Source organism: Protopterus annectens, chromosome 7.part0, assembly GCF_019279795.1.
Source record: "Protopterus annectens isolate FY-2018-M chromosome 7.part0, PAN1.0, whole genome shotgun sequence".
Lineage (NCBI taxonomy): Eukaryota > Metazoa > Chordata > Ceratodontiformes > Protopteridae > Protopterus > Protopterus annectens.
In genome coordinates this window covers 1,725,324,605-1,725,345,129 of record NC_056739.1, presented here as the reverse complement: position 1 = coordinate 1,725,345,129, position 20,525 = coordinate 1,725,324,605, and the positions used below count along the sequence as shown (strand labels likewise).

The 20,525-nt window shown below is 44.1% G+C and overlaps 1 protein-coding gene across 1 annotated transcript in view; it reads left to right on the top strand.

Moving 5' to 3' along the window:
- APEH (acylaminoacyl-peptide hydrolase) overlaps positions 1 to 20,525 on the top strand; it is a 2,062,145-nt gene that overhangs the window by 1,422,376 nt on the left and 619,244 nt on the right. Inside the window, exon 17 of the mRNA XM_044078262.1 lies at positions 11,670 to 11,750. Within this exon, the coding sequence (XP_043934197.1) occupies positions 11,670 to 11,750 (81 nt within the window). The remainder of the gene's footprint in view (positions 1 to 11,669; positions 11,751 to 20,525) is intronic.

Sequence of the window (20,525 nt, the reverse complement as noted above, 5' to 3'; positions counted from 1 at the left end):
AATCAGTCACGCAGTGAATACCCAGAGTTCAGATCACAATTGTTTTATTTCTTTTGTTAGCTTAGTTAGTCAGGGTAAGCAGGCAGCATGTCAGCAGAGGAGTATGGAAAGCTGACAAGGAGCCAGCAGGAGGAGATGTGTCAGGCTAGGGAACTGGTGCATGGAAACCTGACTAAGGCAGACTTGATTGCAACTGCATCAGAAAACAGCAACCAGGAGTACGGTCATTCTGGCAGTGGAGATATAATACCCTCAGAGAGTGGACAGCTCAACCTTTCTACAGAGGACTTAAAAATCCATCTGGAGCTAAAGAGACTTGCATTGGAGGCCAGGCGTTTGGAGATAGAAGTTGAGGAAAGGGAGCAGCAGAGGAGGCATAAGAGGAAAAGGCTGACTCTTCACCAGAGTCATGGAGGTAATGGGGAGGGGAGTAACTGGACCCCAGAAGCACAAAAGCTCAGTAAATTACTTCCACAATTTAAAGAGAGGGATCATTTTGATACTTTCGTTCATATGTTTGAGAAGGTATGCAAGCAGTGTAGTGTTGACCCAAAGGCTCTGGGTATGGTTCCTGACCCCCTTACTCCATGGTAAAGCTATAACCGTTAGGTCAAAAATTTCTGACGTTGCATGTTTTAATTATACTGCTGTTAAAAATCACTTGTTAGAATTGTTTAAGCCAACACCTGAAATGTATAGGAAAAAGTTTTGTGAGCATAGATGCAAGGCACATGAAAGTGTGTGTAAATATGTTGCTGAACTGAGCACTTATTTCCTTAGGTGGGTGAGTGGATGTTAGGTCACCACTTCTGAAGGGCTGACAGACATTTTGGTGAGGGAACAAGCCCTTAGCACTTTGCCTGAGGCCATGAGGCTGTGTCTAGCTGATACACAATGTGCTACTTCAGATGAGTTTACCTAGCAAGCAAGGCATCCCTACACAGGAAAGGGACCCCCAGTACTGCTCATGGGTCTAAAGGAACCCCTGGTGGGCAGCACAGACTGCCCCAACAGAATCTGCCAGTAGCAAGGGAAGCCACTAGTCCAGGTACACGTCCAGGAGCTAGGGTTAAATGTTTTGAATGCAACCAGTGGGGCCATGTTGCATACAGGTGTCCACAGAGGCAAGGTGGGGAACAAAAGGTGAGGGAGCCAGTAAGTGGGAAAGACAAAATGCCAGTAGTAGGTTGTCTTGAGACAGAAGGGGTACCAAACTACCATCCTGCAGATGTCCTGATAGGGAAGGATTTGGATGAGGCAGTACCATATCCTTATGCAGTTACACACAGTCAGGCTAGGAGATGAGCATGTGAGTCTGGTAGCCTGGGTGAGAGACAGACAGACTGCATACTTGCAGCCAGGACTGGTGAGGTGACTTCAGGGAAGGAGTTACCCTGTAGTAGTGAGACTGAAGGTGAGCCATAGCTGCTTAGGGGTACCGATGGTCCCTTGGACAGAGTGACTGCAAAGGTAGAGGTGAGTAGTAGTACCCAGGCTGACAGTGAGGCACCACTGTCAGAGGATGCCAGACGCCCTGTGGAAGGGGAGCTGGGAAGGGTTACAAGGAGAGAGTTGCGACAGGCTCAGCTCTCAGACCCTACATTGCAAGGCCTGAGGCAGGTAGCTAGGTAAATGCCTGATTCTCAAGGAAAGGGGGAATCTGTATACTGAGACAAAGGATTACTATACAGAGAATGGACCCCTGAGGGAGGGCTAGAAGATGAGAGAGTACAGCAGTTGGTAGTACCTAGATCCTACTGTCTGGTACTTCTAGCCATAGCGCATGATATTCCCTTTGCAGGTCGTATGGGCATAAAACGTAAAAAGAGGCATATTATGCAGAACCTCTATTGGCCTGGAATTTCCAGAGATGTAACAGGGTACTGCAGGACCTGTGAGCAGTGCCAAAAGGTAGGCAGTGCAGGAGATGAAGGTGAGAGCTCCTTTGATGCCTTTGCCTGTGATTGAGGAGCCATTTCAGGGGGTAGCTATGGATATTGTGGGTCCTCTGAGTACCCCAAGTTCCACAGGGAAAAAGTATATACTAGTGGTAGTGGATTATGCTACATGATACCCAGAGGCAGTGGCTTTGTCCTCCATTGAGGCAGAGAAGATGGCAAATGCTTTGTTAGAGATTTTCAGCAAGATAGGTTTCCTAAAAGAAATACTGACAGAGGTGCCAATTTCATGTCAGACCTGCTGGCATGTTTATGGAAGTCCTGTGGGGTGAGGCACATGAAGACCCACCCCCAGACTAATGGTCTTGTTGAGATGTTAAAATCTACAATCAAGCCCATGCTATGGGCATTTGCAGATCAGTTTAAGAGGGAGTGGGACAAATATCTGCCCCATCTGTTTGCTTACAGAGAGGTTCCCCAGGAATCCACAGGTTTTTCACACTTGGAGTTGTTGTATGGGCATAGGGTGAAGGTACCTCTAGATTTAATTTGAGATGAGTGGGAAGGTGAGTGCGAGTCTCACAAGGAGTCTGTTGGGGCATACGTCCTAAACCTCAGGACAAGGCTCAGGGGAACTCATGGGCTTGGCCCAGGAGAACCTGGCAGAAGCCCAACAACAGAAAAAGGTGTGGTATGGCAGGAATGGTCGAGCTAGAGAGTATGCTGTGGGGCAGCAGGTAATGGATGTTCTTCATGTTTCACTGTTGCAGTCATTACATTTGGGTTATCTGCTTGCAGGTAGCACTCAGTTGGCCTGATTAACAAAGTCTTGGGTACTGCGTCGGTTGCTGTCCCTATATCCATGACGTCAGGTCATCAGGGGTATAAAACATGCAGTCAACACCATTACATCAGTCTTTCTTGCCGTGCAGTGCCCGAAGCAGAAGCAGTTCGCAAGTGCCGGTCGGCCGACTCCTGAAATTTTCATTTTTGACTTTCAGAACCGAAGTCTTCAACTAAAGCGAAGTACCCCATTGGGGAAACTTTTTCTTGCTCCTTCCGATGTCAGTAAAAGTTAATAATTGCATTACTTGTGTAAAGCAAATACCTCATAAAGATTTTCATTCGTACTGTATTCCTTGCCTAGGCCCTGACCACGACGTACCTTGCTGTCGGTTTTGTGCTTTATTTAATCAGCGCACTATCTGTTATCGATATATTTTCACCTCTAAATATTTTGGTTCTCGGTTTAATTATCCAGAAATGTCATCTGTTAGCCATCCGACTACCGGGATTCTGAAAAAACGCAGAGATAAAAACAGAGACAGGCCGCAGAGGTACAAAACTTCCGACGACGCTTCTCCTAAGCCAGTTACCAGTTTGCCGGTACTCAGTGAGGCGCTTTCGCAGCCCCTGATACCTGCTACTTCTGATTCGCAGGCCTCTACTGAGACCCATTCGGAGTCCGGAATGCTGCGAGATGCTTCAACTATTGGACCCGTGGATGTCTCTACCTTGGATGGGTCCAGAGCCGCTGTGCAGGCACCAGCTTCTGAGAGTGTGTTCAGGCCTACGGACTTGCTTATTAAACCGATGCCTCCTTTTTCACTTAGGCCTAAATCTCGAACCAAGCCTAAAAAAAGACGCCCAGGCCACATGCTCAGGCCTCTATGCCTAAAAAACAAATGATAAGAATGGCTGAAGATTTAATAACTCTAATCAGAGGTAGCCAACCCTCCCCCCCTTTTTAAGAGGCCTAGGACTGAAGTGGTTTATGAATCTTCTGACCAGGATTCTGTTTTTTCTGATTCTTCTGATGATCTCTATTTGCCCTTATCTACTTTTGAGGATTCTGATGTGGAGGACTCCATTCCCTCTGCTTCCACTCCAGAGGGTTTTTCTTTTGGGGAAACCTTCCATACTCTGAGGGAGCATTTCCACTGGGAAAGCCAGGATTTTTCTGAATCAAAAAATAGGCTTAGGGATTTCTTACTCCTACCTCAGCACAGGTCTTTAGCTATTCCTCCTGTACTGTACATTGTTGTTGATGCCTTTTCGGAATCTAGTTTAGCCCTTGATTCCTTGCCTCCTGCTTCCAGAAAACCTGACCGATACTACAGGGTCCCTGAGTCATACAAGTTCCTTTTTAAAAATCCTATTGCGGATCCAGAGACTATTTCACAGGGGCCCAAGGGTATTAAGGCTTCTACTGCTAAAAATCCTACCCCTTCTGATAGAGACTCCAGGGTGCTGGATAGATGGGGTAAGAAGGTTTACACTTCTGCAACCTTCGCCATTAGGGCTTTAAACTGCCAGATGTTCTTCGTGTTTCACTGTTGCAGTCATTACACTTGGGTTATCCTGCTGGCAGGCTACCCTCAGTCGGCCTGAATTCCAAAGTCTAGGTCCATTTTCTTCAGTCTTTCTTGCCGCGTGGTGCCCGAAGCATAAGCAGTTCGCAAGTGCCGGTCGGCCGACTCCTGAGATTTTCATGTTCAAATTTCAGATCCGAAGTCTTCATTAAAAGCTAAGTACCCCGTTGGGGAAACTTTTTTCTTGCTGTAGACCGATATCAGAAAAAGTTAATAATTGTATTTCTTGTGGGAAGCAAATACCTCATAAGGACTTTCATTCTTACTGTATTCCTTGCCTAGGCCCTGACCACGACGTTGCTAGTTGTCGGTTTTGTGCTAGATTTAACCAACACACTATTAAGCGTCAGTATGATTTTGCATTACACTATTTTGGCAGAAGATTTAATTATACAATGTCGTCGGACAGCCATCCGACTACCGGAATTCAAAAGAAACGCAAAGAAAAAGAAAACGACAGGCATCCGAGGTCCAAAACAGACAACGAGGCTTCTTCTAAGCCAGTCGCCGGTTCACTGGTTCTCAGTGAGGTGCCTTTGCAGCTCCTGACTCCCGCTACTTTAGACCCGCAGGCTGCTACTGACTCCCACGTGGAGTCGACTAGGCCGCTGGAAGCTCAAGGCATTGGACCTTAGGAGTCTATTCCCTCAGATGGGTCCGGAGCCACTGAGCAGACATCGGCTTCTGAGGGTGTCTTCAGACCTACTCAATTATACATTAAAACGACTTCAGCTTCAAAGGCAAAGACTAAAGCACCTTTAAAGACAAAGAAACAAGTACAACAACCTCATGGACAGGCCCCCATGCCCAAAAAACAGATGCTCAAAATGGCCAAAGACTTAATTACTTGATCAGGGGTTCCCATCCCCCACCTGATAAAAGGCCTAATCAAGAGACAGAATATGAATCTTCAGATCAAGTTTCCATTTCATCTGATTCCTCTTCGGATCAGGAATACTCTCTTCCTCCCTATGAGGATTCTGATGCTGAAGAATCTATCCCTTCAGCCTCTCCTCCTGAGGATTACTCTTTTGTGGGAAACCTTGCATACCATGAGGGAGCATTTCCACTGGGAGAGCCAAGATTTTTCAGAATCTAAGAAAAGGCTCAGAGACTTCCTTTTACTACCACAACACAGGCCCCTAGCTATTCCACCTGTGTTAGACATTGTTGATGATGTAGTTTCAGAGTCCAGTCTGACCCCTTACTCCTTACCTCCAGCTCCTGTTAAGCCAGATAGGTACTACAGGGTTCCTGACTCTCATAAATTCCTTTTCAAAAACCCTGCTGCTGACCCAGAAACTATCTCTCAGGGTCCCAAAGAGGTCAAGGCTTCCGCTGCAAAAAACCCTACCCCCTCTGATAGGGATTCTAGGGCATTGGACAGATGGGGAAAAAAGATTTACACTTCTGCTACCTTGGCTATAAGCGCTTTAAATTGTCAGTTTCATATGCTCAAATATCAGCAATATATCATGTCACTGTTTAAACAGAAAATGTTGATAAATTCTGAATGTGCAGAAAACAAAGAAATGCAGGATTTATTGCATGTAGCTGAACAAGTTGGAAAGCATACTTTGCAATGTGGTTTTGATTCTTTGGAGGCCTCCTGCAGAGCCGCTGTTATGGGTTCTGTCATCAGGAGGCATACTTGGTTAAAGGAACAAAATCTGCCTGATCATGTCAAAGCAAAATTATTAGATGCTCCAGTACAGCATGACACCTTGTCTGGTGTTAAGGCAGAAGAAGTGTTAAAGAAAATGGAGGACAAAGCAAAATCTATGCAAACGGTCAAGGATTTCTTACAGGTACAGCCTCCAAGATTTAGCAGACACTGGCCTGCAAAGAATTGGTCCTTTCCAGTGTCAGACAGGCCACAAAGGGGCAGATCCAGATGCCCTAGAGGCAGATCCCCCAGCCCCAAGGTTCGTACAGGTCTAAACAATGGGGTGCTTCTACCTCCAAAAGTGGAGAAGACAAATCACAGCCATACAGGAAACAGTCTCAATGACTTCCCCCTGCCTACGCCAAGCACTTATCTTCTGGCAGCACCTTTAGGGGGAAAACTAGCACTTTTTTCTCAAAATTGGCACATCATAACCCAGGACAAATGGGTCCTAGACATAGTGTCACAAGGCTACAGGTTTCACTTCCATACCCTGCCAAGGGCAAACGGTTGGCCAGACCTGCCACAAAATCAATGGGCAGAGGCACAAAAACAAATCTCATCCCTCATGGAAATGGGGGCCATTCAACAAGTACCAGAGCAAGAGCAGGGACAAGGATTTTATTCGACTGTTCTTGGTACCGAGAAAGGACAAGGCCTGGAGACTAATACTGGGCCTATCTTTACTAAACACATACCTGGATATACCAAAATTCAAAATGTTGACTTTAGAGCAGCTTCTGCCCATGCTGGGCAAGAAGGCTTGGCTTGTGACTTTAGACCTAAAAGAATCATACCTGCATGTCCCAGTCAGACAAACATGCAGAAGATACATCAGATTCAAAGCAGGCTCAATGCATTACCAATTCTCTGCACTGCCCTTTGGCTTATCAACTGCGCCCAGGGTCTTTACAAAGTGCCTGGCACCAGTAATTGCATTCTGCAGACAAAGAGGAATTCAAATATATCCTTACTTGGACGACTGCCTCATTCAAGCAGAGAACAAGGACATTCTACTACAGCATCTGGCGTTTGTAAAGAAATTTTTAACAAGCCTAGGGTACACAGTCAATGAAAAGAAATCAAAACTAGTACCCTCTCAAGAGATAATATTCCTGGGTGTAGGCTTAAATACAACTGCCCAGATGGCTTATCTTACGCCAGACAAGCAAAGGCTATTTCAAAAAGTTGGTAACAAAGGCCCAGTTATCTGCACAAAAAATTCTGCAGGCTTTGGGCTTCATGGCATCCTGCATTCTACTAATTCCATATGCAAGACTCCATATGAGGAAACTTCAATGGTACCTAAAAAGTGTTTGGACTCAACATTGCCACAGCCTGGAAACAAGGATTACTCTCATTCCCTGCCTGCAACAGAAGTTTTGATGGTGGTCGAAGGCTTGTCACCATAACAATGGACAGCCATTCACTTTATCCCCAGTCAGGCAGACATTAACAACAGATGCATCAGATTATGCCTGGGGAGCCCACATGACAGGAAGATGTATTCAAGGCACATGGTCCGCAAACCAAATGCATCTACATATCAATCAAAAAGAGATGCTAGCTGTCCAGAATGCCCTGACAACCTTCAAGGGGCCTACTTCATCCGGGACAACTACTGACAAGGACAGGCAACACCACGGTCATGTGGTATATAAACAAGCAGGGAGGCACTCATTCTTTACCCCCTTTGCAGACTAGCCATGACTTTGTGGGACACAGCCTTGACTTACCAAGTACATCTGCAGGCACAATTCCTGCCAGGAAAGACAAATACTCTGGCAGACAAACTAAGCAGAAACCTCATGGATCTCCACGAGTGGAAATTGGATCCACAAGTCTTCAGCATGATAACAAGGAAATGGGGATGCCCGGATATAGATCTATTTGCCTGTCCTCACAACTACCAACTAAAAAGATTCTGCACAAGAACTTATCAGAAACAAGCATGGAAAGTGGACGCCCTATCTTTCAGCTGGAAGAACTTGGCAGTATATGTCTTCCCTCCACTGCCTCTCCTTCACCCAGGTACTCCTAAAGGTCAGACAAGAGAAGCCAAAAATGATACTGATTGCCCCAGACTGGCCCCGCCAGTACTGGTATCCAATCCTAAGGAACTTGTCTCAATGCCTGGCTTGGACCTTACCCAAATTCCTCATCTACTGTCCCAACAAAACAATCAGATCCTGCACAGCCAACTCAAGACCTTAAATCTGGCAGCATGGTGGATAATGTAGTCATACAAAACGCACCTCTCACTAAAGCTGTGATGGATGTCATTTTGGAGGCAAGAAGGCCTAGCACTAGAAAATCTTATGCTGGAAAATGGAAGAGATTCTGTGCTTGGAACCAGACACAAGGAATTGACACAGCTGTGCCAAATATCCCTCAGATTTTGCAATACTTAACTGAGATGCTGGACAAAGACCTATCTTTTTCATCAATTAAAATTCATGCCTCTGCCATTTCGGCTCATTACAGTACAGAGCCACCAATCTTTTCTCATCCTTCAAGGCAGTACCTCAGAGGATCCAAAAACTGCATGGGACCTCAACTATGTCTTGGAAAAACTCACCCTGCCTCCTTTTGAGCCAGCCGATACAGCTGATATAAAGTTTTTATCTTGGAAAACAGCTCTGCTCCTAGCAATAACTTCTGCAAGATGAGTTTCAGAGCTACAGGCACTCATGGCTGTGGAACCTTTTATAATTTTTTATCCAGACAGGGTTTCTCTGAGGACAAACCCAGCATTTATGCCTAAGGTAGTGTCCAGTGTGGCCCTTAACCAAGCTATTCATCTGCCAACCTTTTATCCAAACCCACAGAACAAGGGGGAGAGAATTCTGCATTCTTTGGACATACACAGACTGCTTCGATTCAACTTGGACAGAACCAAAGTTTTCAGAAAGACAGAGCAATTACTAGTGGCATATGCTGCAGGATCACAAGGAAAGGCTATCTCAAAGCAGACTGTTTCAAAGTGGATAGGCCACTGCATTCATTTCTGCTATTCACAACATGACAAGCCAGAGCCTAAGGGCATTTGGCCTCATTCAACCAGAGCAGCAGCCACTTCAGCAGCCTTCCTCAGGGGAGTACCAACCAAAGACATTTTAGAGGCTGCTACCTGGAGTTCAGTGCACACCTTTACAAAGCACTATCATTTACCACTCTACTGTAAGTCCAGGGCAGGCTTTGCCACTGCAGTTCTGCAGGGCCTCATAGCCGCCCCTAATGGTATTTAGCTCCAGCCTCCCAACTATATCTTTGGGATTCAACCCAATTGTAATGGCTGCAACAGTGAAACACGAAGAACATAGTACAGTTGTGTACACTTATCATAAATGTAGATGTTTGAGTGTATTCACTGTTGCAGTCCAGGTTACCCACCCGCCATCCCCCTTACTTTTGCTGGAACTTATCTGTTCTTCTCTAATCTATACAACCTATGTGGTGTATTTGCTTGTAGATGAAGATAAAATATAGTTTGGTGCATGTATGTTTTATTAACATATTTTTAGCCTACACTTTTGGGGGCACCTGACATCTGGGGCAAGAAAAACTGAAGAAAATGGCGTCAGCTGCATCTTTTATACCCCTGACACTCTGACGTCAGGGAAGAGGCAACAGCAACCAACGCCGGACCAAGACTTTGGAATTCAGGCCGACCTAGGGCAGCCTGCCAGCAGGATAACCCAGTTGTAATGACTGCAACAGTGAATACACTCGAACATCTACATTTATTGTAAGTGTACACAACTGTACTTTCCTCCTTCCCAGGCGGAGAAAGCTTTTTATTCAAGAATGTTTTAGTGCCAGAGAAAGAAGGTGTTTGAAGACTGTTTCTGGATCATTCTTTCCTAAACCTGTTTGCGCTAGTGCCCAAATTCAAAATGATGTTAGTTCACAACCTGTTACCTCCTCCTCTTCATTTAAGTTTCCTGGTAACCATAGATTTAAAAGATGCTTATCACATCCCTATTCATCCAGACCTTAAGTGTCTTAAGGTTTTGTGAGTCTGGAGCACATTATCAGTTTTCTGCCTTACCCTTTGGACTATCCACTTCATAAGATTGTTTACAAAGTGACTAGGTCCAGTTGTAGCTCTTTGTAGGCTGCAGAATGTTTCTTCATCTTTGTTATTTCAGTGTAGCCCATGCTTCTGTAATTATAAGAATGTCTGAGGAATGTTGACTTATCCAAGTATAGAATTCTGTTATTTTTTACAGATACTTCTAATGTTTATATGATAGTTCTATAAGGAAGATTGTTTAGTGTGGGACGCATGGGTATATGAGTGGGGTCTGATGGTGGGTTGGGACCGGGTTTAGGATGTATGCCTCCACCTAATACTGAGGTTAATTGGGTATGCTGGTAATGGAGCAGCCACTTTGTTTTTTATGGTTAGCAGAGTGAGTTAAGGAATTGGTTATTTGTATTCTATATTTATAGAGGTGAATACTTGAAGTGGTGAGAAGGGAGGGGGCTATGGTGGATATGTTGTTGAAAGAAAGTCTGATGGGAGCAGACTGGGAGTGGTATAAGGAGTAGTAATTGTGAGGATAGCACACTGCTGTGAGTTACATAAGGAAGAAGAGATGAGCTAGTTTTGAGGCGTAGAGGGGGATTTTAAAAATGAGTGCAGGTTTAGAGGTGAAAGGTTATGTGTTCTATGGGTAAAGTGAAGACTGGTAGATTCCGATGTTATGTGCTCTATGGATAAAGATAAGACTAGTAGATTTAGATGTTAAAAGTTTGGGATGAGTTAAAAATTGTTCTAGCAGTGGTAGAATAGCTAGATGAGTTAGATAAGAGTAAACTGGGAATTAAACTTTGAGCATCTATTGGAGCAAAGGTAATAGGGAAAGTGAAGTGCGAGATGCTATGGGATAATAGAGAAAGTGGGAGGGCACTAAATGGGATCAATGTAGAGTATGCGTGAGGTGGGAATTGAGGGTGGTAGAGTAGGGAAGCGGACTGGGCCCCACAACTGGTAAATTACTGCAGTGTCTGCTAGAAACAATTTGTTCTGGCAAAGGCAAAATGAGCAGGACCCACACCACAAATAAATTAATACAGTGTCTTCCAGAAACAATCAGTAAAAATAGAGGAGTATGTAAGTAGTATTTAGCTGGCTTCCTTATGATTCAACATGAAAAATTCAAGCAAAGGGCTACACTATAGTAGCTCTGTCTTGTGAGAAAGAGAAGGAGTCTCTCTAAATGACACAGCTAGACCTATATTGTGGCTTTTAACTATTCATGTGTAGATGCAGCCCTGAAGGGTGGGTTACATTCACTTGTTTCACTTGATAAAGGTATGTTGGTCTTGATACTGAAGAACCCATTGAAGTACTGAAATAAAGCAACTTACAGTTACCATTGTTGACTTAAAAGTGTAAATGTAAAAATCTGGGTTTACTTCTGTTTATTACCTATTATATAAAAAACTTCTTTTTTGTACTGATATTGGACTACTGCTGAATCACTTTAATTCGTTTTGCTGACTCTGCTCTTACTGATCACGAAGCTTTGTTATTTGATCTATTATTACCATCCTGCAGTTTCGTGGTGAGAAAACCTGGTATTTATTACCCTCTGTTTATTACCTACATTTTAAATTGTGTTTTCAGGATTATAGTTATCATGGAAATGTGTAAAAAAAATGTTTGCCTTTACTGCTGTTTTAATCTCAACTGTCATTTGTTTTATGCTCATTTCTTTTCTCCAGGAGGACCACATAGTGCATTTGTGACAGAGTGGATGCTTCGCTATGCCTTTTTCTGTCGTATTGGTTTTGCAGTCCTGTTGGGTAAGTGGTAGTGCAATAAATATGTTTCTAGTTAAGTCACATCAGCTCAGTTGAGTTCCACATGAATGAACAGCAGAGGTTCTGTGAAATGTTTAGACGTACTGCTTCTTTGTTTTTTCTGTACCAACTAAAGGACAGAGTTAATTCATTTTATACTACAGTTAAGGGTGAATTGCTTATGTTCTTTGTTTTTCACTGTTGCAGTCATCACACTTGGGTTATCCTGCCAGGGGTAGCCCGCAGTCGGCTCAAATACCAGAGGCTTAGTATTTCTGCGTCGGTTGCTGTCACTCCAGGACTGACATCAGGTCGTTAGTGGTATAAAATCAGGCAGCCGACACCATTACATCAGTACTTCTTGCCGAGGAGCCCGAAGCAGAAGCAGTTCGCACGAGTGCCGGTCAGTTGCTACCTGAGTTTCATTTCCGAATTGAAGTTGAAGTCTTATAAAGCTAAGTACCCCGTTGGGGATCCTTTTTTCTTGCTCTAACCGATGTCAGAAAAAAAGTTAACAATTGTCTCACCTGTGGAAAGCAAATACCACACCGAGACTTCCACTCTTACTGCGTCACCTGTTTAGGCCCAGACCATGACATACCTCGCTGTCGCTTTTGTGCTTTGTTCAATGCCAGAACTATACGTCGTCGGGACCTTATTGTAGCTAAATATTTTCGCTGTCTGTCCCCGTATTCCGATGTGGCTTTGGTAAGCCATCTGACTACCAATCTTCCGAAAAAACGTAAGGATAAAGACAGAGACAGACCACACAGGTCCAAAACTGCCAATGATACTTCCGTTAAGCTAGTCGTCAGTTCTCTGGTCCTCAGTGAGGTGCTTTTGCAACCCCTGATGCCCGCTTCTGTGGATTCGCAGGCCGCTACCGAGACCCGTTCGGAGTCCGGTATGCCTCAAGACTCTTCTTTTACTAAGGATCCAGTGGATGTCTCTACTTTGGATAGGTCCGGAGCCGCTGAGCAGGCACCGGCTTCCGAGGAGGTTCTTCACACTACCAATACTAGACACAAACCAACGACGACTTTCGCGCTTTCTAAAACTACTGGGTTTCTAAGGCCCAGGGTATGAACTACGCCTAAGAAGCCAATAACCCAAGCTCAGGCACTTGCTTCCATGCCTCAATCTCAAATGCTTAATAAGCATGATAAGGTCTTTCGCCATTTTAGGGGAAGCCAGCCTACCCCTTCCAAAAGAAAAAGAGACTTGTGCCCAGCAGTTTTATCTGACCAGGAGTCCGATAACTCTGAGGTTTCTGAATATGAAGACATGCATGCAACCTCTATCTGCTTATGAGGATTCATATGCAGAGGAATCCATTCCTTCTGCCTCTCCTGCAGAGAATTTTTCATTTGGTGAAACCCTACGTACTTTAAGGGAGCATTTTCAATGAGAATGGCAGGACTATCCTCAGTCCAAAAAGAGACTCGGGGAATTCTTAGATTTACCACAGCACAGACCTTTAGCCATTCCTCCTGTTTTGGATGTTGTGGATGATGTCTATGGAATCCAGTTTGACTCCTGACACCCTTCCTCCTGCTCCCAGGAAACCTGATGGGTATTACAGAGTCCCTAACTCTCACAAATTCCTTTTCAAAAATCCTAATGCTGACCCAGAGGTCATCTCCCAAGGACCTCGGGGAATTAAAGCAACCACAGCTAAAAATCCCACCCCTGCAGACAGGAATTCCCTAGCCTTAGACAGATGGAGAAAAAAGTATACACCTCTGTAACTCTTGCCAATATGGCACTAAATTGTCAGTTCCACATGCTGAAATACCAGCAACATACTATGGAACTCCTCAAACAAAAATTGTCTACCTTTCCTGTTTGTGCAGAAAATAAAGAATTACAAGTGCTCATGCATTCTGCATGCCAAGTTACTAAACATATCTTGCAATGTGGCTTTAACACCCTAGAAGGATCTTGCAGGGCAGCAGTCACTGGTTCTGTACTTAGAAGGCATGCTTGGCTTAAGGAACAGACCTTGCCAGACCATGTTAAATCAAAACTATTGGACACACCACTGAACAAAGACAACTTGTTCTGCACCAAGGCAGAAGAGGTCTTAAAAAAGGTGGAAGAAAAAGCTAAATGTATGCAGACAGACTTCTTACAAGTCCAGCCTCCAAGGTTCAGTAGGCATTGCCCCTCCAAGCACTGGTCCTTTCCGGCCCTCTCAAGGCCAGCTCAGCCAAGACCTAGGGGAAGCAGACCCCCCTGACAGCAGTCCCAGGGAATGCAGAGATTTAAGCAATGGAGTTCCTCCACTTCAAAAACAGGGAGTGCTAAGCCACGTCTTATGGAAAGAACTCACAATGGCTTTAATCCTCCAACCCCTCCCTCTGCCCACCTGCTTGTGCCCCTAGGAGGAAAACTGTCCTCCCATGCAAACAACTGGGCCTCTATTACCAACGACTGATGGGTCCTCAACATAGTGTCCCAGGGATACAAATTTTATTTCAGCACTCTGCCAACCCCAAAGGGGTTCCCAGGTCTTCTCCAAACCAGTGGGCAGAGGCCAAAAAACAAGTCCATTCCCTGCTCTCCATGAGCAATACAGCCTGTATTGCCCTCCATGAGCAATACAGCCTGTTCCTGCAGACCAGATAGGCCTGGGTTTCTACTCCAGGCTTTTCCTGGTACCCAGGAAATAGGGCACCCAATGCCCAATCATCGATTTTTTCATTTCTAAACACCTTCCTGGTGATACCAAAATTCAGAATGCTCACCCACCAGTAGCTTCTTCCTGTGCTGTCCAAGGATGCTTGGTTAGACACCCTAGACCTAAAAAAGGCCTACCTACACATCCCAATCAGGGAATCTTGCAGGAAATATCTACGTTTCAGAGCAGGATCTATGCACTTTCAGTTCTCTGCACTTCCCTTTGGCTTATCCACAGCTCCCAGTGGTTTCACAAAATGGCTGGCTCCAGCTATCGCTTTTTGCAGACAAAGAAGTATTCAAATTTACCCCTACTTAGATGACTGCCTGATTCAGGCAGACACAAAAAGCTGTTACAGCACCTGACCTTTGTAAAGGACCTACTGACCTTCTTGGGGTCTACTATAAGTGAAAAGAAATCAAAACTAGTCCCCATTCCTGGGAGAGAGCCTTGGACACAGCATCCCAGATGGCATTCCTTACTCCAGAAAAACAAGCCTACCTGACAGGCTACTTCTCTCAACTAGCCACCAGAACCCAGTTAACCGCAAGGAAAATCCTGCAAGCTCTAGGGTTCATGGCCTCCTGCATTCTACTCATGCCAGACTGCATATGAAGAAACTACAGTGGTACCTAAAAAGCCTTTGGTGTCAACACACACTACCTAGAAACTATCATACCTATGAAACCCTGTCTAAGGAAAGATTTTCTTTGGTGGGCAGCAGCATGCAACCACAACAAGGGTCTTCCCTTCTCACAACCCCACGCCACCCAGACCCTCACCACAGAAATCGGATTATGCCTGGGGTGCACACCTGGACGGCAGGTGCATTCAGGGACATTGGAGCCCAAATCAAATACATCTGCACATCAACCAAAAAGAGATGCTAGCTGTTCAGCACACACTGACAACTTTCAGACCCCTACTCTCCCTGAGGCCTCTAGTGATCAAAACAGACAGCACCACAGTGATGTGGTATATCAACAAGCGGGGAGGAACTCACTCTTATCCTCTCTTCTGACTCTCCATGACCCTTTGACACACAGCTTCAGCCATGCAAATTCACCTGCTAGCACAATTCCTGCCAAGCTCCCTTAACTCTCTGGCAGACAACTTAAGCGGAAACCTGCTAGACCCACACAAGTGGCAGTTAGACCACAGAACCTTCAACCTTGTAACCCAGAAATGGGGCACCCCGAAGGTGGACCTCTTTGCCTCCTGCAACAATCACCAGCTCAGCAAATCCTGCACCAGGGAACCTCACAGCAGGGCCTGTAAAGTGGATGCTCTATCCTTCCAATGGATAAAACTCTCTATCTGTGCATTTCCCCCTCTACCACTAATTTCAAGGGTACTGCCCAAAATAAGGGAGGAAAAACCAAGGGCTATCTTGATTGCCCCAGACTGGACATGCCAGCACTGGTACCGACTGCTGTGCAGCCAGTCAACCCTGCCACCATGGCACCTGCCGCAGATCCCAACACTCCTGACACAGAAGAAAGGAGAATTGATGCATTCACAATTGCCTGGCTTATTCCATGACCTCTCCTCCAGCTGCCAGCCTAAGCAAACAAGTCCTGGATGTTATACGTGAGGCCAGACGCCCCAACACTAGAAAATCCTATGCTAACAAGTGGAAAATGTTTTGCACCTGGAATCCAGGCTAATGGAGCTGAAACAGCACAACCCTCCCTACCTCTCCTCCTGCATTACCTAGCAGACCTACTACACAGGGGCCTATCCTTCTCTTCTATTAAAATTCATGCCTCTGCCATCTCTGCTCATTACAGCACAGAGCCACCTCTGTTCTCACACCCTCTCATCAAACAGTTCCTAAGAGGGGCTAATAATTTAAGGCCACCCAGAAGAGCTCTTACCTCAGCTTGGGATCTTAACTTTGTGTTGGAAAAGCTCACCCTAATGCCCTTTGAGAAGGCAGCTTCAGCTGAGTTAAAATTCCTCTCTCGGAAAACAGCCTTGCTTCTGGCCATCACTTCAGTTAGAAGAGTTTCAGAGCTACAAGCACTCATGGCTGTAGAGCCCTTCATCATTTCCCGTGCTGAGAGGGTCTCCCTCAGGACTAACCCAACATTCATGTCTAAAGTGGTGTCCATTGTGGCTCTCAACCAATCAATTCATTTGCCCACCTTTTTTCCCCCTAACCTACAAAACAAGGGAGAAAGTATTCTGCATTCTCTAGATGTGCACAGACAGCACAAATTCTACCTGCAATGAACTAAATCTTTTTGGACAACTGACCAATTGCTAGTCAACTTTGCAGCAGGGGCAGAGGGCAAGGCCATTTCCAAACAAACAGTCTCCAAATGGATAGCACACTGCACCCATTTCTGTTACAAACACCACGGAAACTCCCCCCCCCCCAAGGGGGTCAGGCCGCATTCCACCAGGGCAACCTCCACCTCTGCAGCTTTTCTCTGAGGGGTCCTCACCAGGGACATCATGGAGGCTTCACATGGACTTATTTTCATACCTTCACCAAGCATTACCACCTGCCTATCTTCTCCAAATCCAGGGCAGGCTTTGCAACAGCAGTCTTGCAGGGCATCCTAGCCAACCCCCCAATCTTCTTGACTGCCTCCACCCTTTTCTTCAGCTTTGGGAATCAACCCAAGTGTGATGACTGCAACAGTGAAACACAAAGAACATAGTACAGTTGTGTACACTTACCATAAATGTAGATGTTAGAGTGTATTCACTGTTGCAATCCTGGTTTCCCACCCTCCATCCCCCTTGTCTCTCTCTCTCTCTCTCTGTCTTCCTCACTCCTTACAGGGAATTTCTGGTATTTACTTTCTACTGGTGGTGTTCTTCCAGCATAACCTAGCTCCCTATTTGGGGGGCTCTTGATAGTTGGGGCAAGAAAAACTGATGTATTGGCGTAGGCTGCCTGATTTTATACCACTGACGACCTGACGTCAGTCCTAGAGTGACAGCAACTGACGCAGAAATGCTAAGCCTCTGGTATTCGGGCCGACTGAGGGTTACCCCTGGCAGGATAACCCAAGTGTGATGACTGCAACAGTGAATACACACAAACATTTATATTTATGTTGTGTACACAAATGTACTTTTTGCATTAAGTCCATAAACCTTAAACTTCTAACGACATTCAACTGATTTAAGATGATTTTTTTTCTTTACTGATGTCAACACTGGTAGATCTGTGTTTGGTGCTACTTGTTCTGATTTCTTCAATCAAAATTATACTTGAGAAGCATACCACTGATTTTTATGTAGTTTCAGTCATCTTTCTTTTTGTTTTAAATTTTGGGATAGACAGTACCAGTCCTAAAGATGCACATTTCACTGGCTTTTTATGGTTTTATTTGTTAGGTGTTCCAATTTTTAGATTGTTGCATGCAAATAGGTCTTCCCATATAAGAGGGATATTTTCCCAGAATGTTTCCTTAAAAACTGATCTATTTCCCAAAATGACAAAGCATTTTATCTTCGTATCCCATTTTTATATTTCCAGCTCATGTTCTCAGTCACTTTTTTGGGATCAATGCAGGAAACCTCACTTTTCATCCCCCCCTTCCACCCTCAGATTAACTTTTCACAAAAATGTGCAGGTTGCAATCCTTTATCTACAATTTCTTAAATAAGAAGCTCTGTCATAATCTTTATCAGCATTGTCTGCAACTCATTAACAAGTTTTCCTAGACTCCAAAGAATCATTCCTGAGAGGAAACTGTTCCCTAGGCCTGACAATACCAATATTTGAATTTTCCATTGCTGGTAACATTCTTGTGATGAAGTCTCCAAAGATGGCTGTTTTGTTGTACTATCTTGCTGCTTCAAGGTATCAACTTTGGTTCCTGAGGAGAAACTCTCTTCAGTGGAGCTGTAAGAGTTTCACTAGAACTGTTGATGAACAGAATTCCCCAGACAGTACCTCAGTCACTCACAGAATCATAAGAGAAAAGTCTTCCTTATTCATCTACTCCTGTATTTCACTCCCTGTCAGTCTTTCTGTTTAATTACCTTTTGCGTGTTAAGACTTGTTAGTTTTTGACTGATTGAGATAACAGTACTAGTCAATTTTTAGTCAAGTCATTACAAAAGTACTCACCAGAGATGTTGCTGAACTCCTTGGAACATTCAGGCAAACAGTAATCCACATCTCACAGTGACCTTTTCAAGAAGCTGGGTCTGCTCATGCATGTCAGTGATATAATGATTAACAAGGAATGGTAAAATGTCAGGCTACATAAGTTCAACAGATCCCCTTCCTCCCCATTTTCTGTTTTATGTTACCCATAAATAACTTAGCACTAAAGTCTAGAAGCTTCAGTACCATTGCACTGTCCTTAAGAAAAACGTAACCATGAGAGCCATATGAAATAATGAGCATCTCTTGCCCTCATGGAAAAACCATATTTGGCATGCTACCACATGCCTAAAAGCATTCAACTGATTTTAGGTAATTCTTTTTTTCTTTATTGTTGTCGACACCAGCATAAACCTCGTGATGCAGGTCCCTCATGCACTATCTGAAAAAGATTAGTCTGGACTGGAGGATGAATACTGTAAAGTTGTTTGAAAGTAGGAGCAAGTACCTGAACAAAAGCTGGACTCCAACCATTGCACACCTACTGGTGAATGTCTGCCTGTCTAGCTTCTGATGTTTGTGCTGCAAAATGAAGCAGAACTGTTTCTGTGTATGTCAGCCCTTATACAGCTGTTTCCCAGATTAAACATTAGACCTTTAACATCGTTTATTTTATTTTATTTATTTATTTGCAGTTGGTTTACCAGGATAGTCCATTGGGCCAAAATGAACCCGTTTTCAATGGAGTCCTGGGGAGAAAAGCTCCAGACAATATAGATTACAGTAGGTATTAGACATACTTAAACATTGTTAAAGTCACAGTAGGCAAATACAAATGCAATGCACAACAATTACAATTAATGTAAGTGTTAAAAAACTGATGGCAGATTATAAGGGATTATACATAAATTCAAAATTCTACTAAAGTTATTTCATAAAGAGAGTTCAACATATGAGAGGTAGAGTGTGGAGTATTCTTACATATTCCATAGTAATAACAGGAATGTGAGAGTTATGGATAATGAGAGAGAGAAATCAAGGGTGTAAGCAGGAGTAGGAGGAAAGGGATGTTCAGTGTAGTTAAGTAGGGTGGGAGCAAGAGCATTCCCACTGGGAAAGTAGATGTGAATGAAGAGATTTTTTGAACATAAAATGGTTAGAGGTAGTACGGATAGATGGAGGTAGAGAGTTCCAGAGACTTGCTAACCCATGTGAGAGAAGATATTTGCCTGGGGGACGGGTTGGTTTGTACACTTTTAATAGATTTTGGTTGTTGGATCTTAATATTCTATCAGGTATGTGAATTTTAAACACAGAAGAGAGGGAGGGACAGAGGGAGGGGTTGAAAATAAGTTTATGTGCAAGGGATAGTAGTGTATAAGTGAGCTGATTGGGTAGTTCTAGCCATTTTAGTTGTTGGAGAGAGGAGCAGTGGTGGGTGTTAGACTTTTGGTTGGTAGCAAACTTAGCGATTTTATTGTAGCAGGAGGAAAGTTGTTTTTTCAGGGAGATTTGTAGATTAGTTAGTAGTGGAGCTCCATATAGATGGGAGGGAATAAGAAAGGAAGTAGAGAGTGATTTTAGTGGCAGTTGTAAGGTAGTTTTTTTGTCGATAGAGCATCCCTAGTTTTTGGGTTTTTTAATATTTAGTTGTAGATGGGAGTTGAATTTTAGTTGGTTATCAATTTGGACTCAAAGTAATTTGGTCTCTGTCACTAGTTCCAGTGGAGTGTTATTCTCACTAGTAATAGAGAATGAGTTTGTATTGAGAGAGTTGAGTTTAGAAGGGGTGAATTTCATTAATTTGGTTTTAGTAGGGTTGAGTGCTAGGTGATTTGTTTTCATCCATAGTTTAATGGTAGAAAAAGCATCCTGAGTTAGTTTTATCAGAGTAGGGATAGTTGAGGCAGTGCAGATAATGGTCGAATCATCTGCATATTGGATGATATTGGAAAGAGGGATAGCTTTGTGGAAATCATTTATAAATATATTGAAAAGGAGGGGACCTAATATGGAGCCTTGGGGG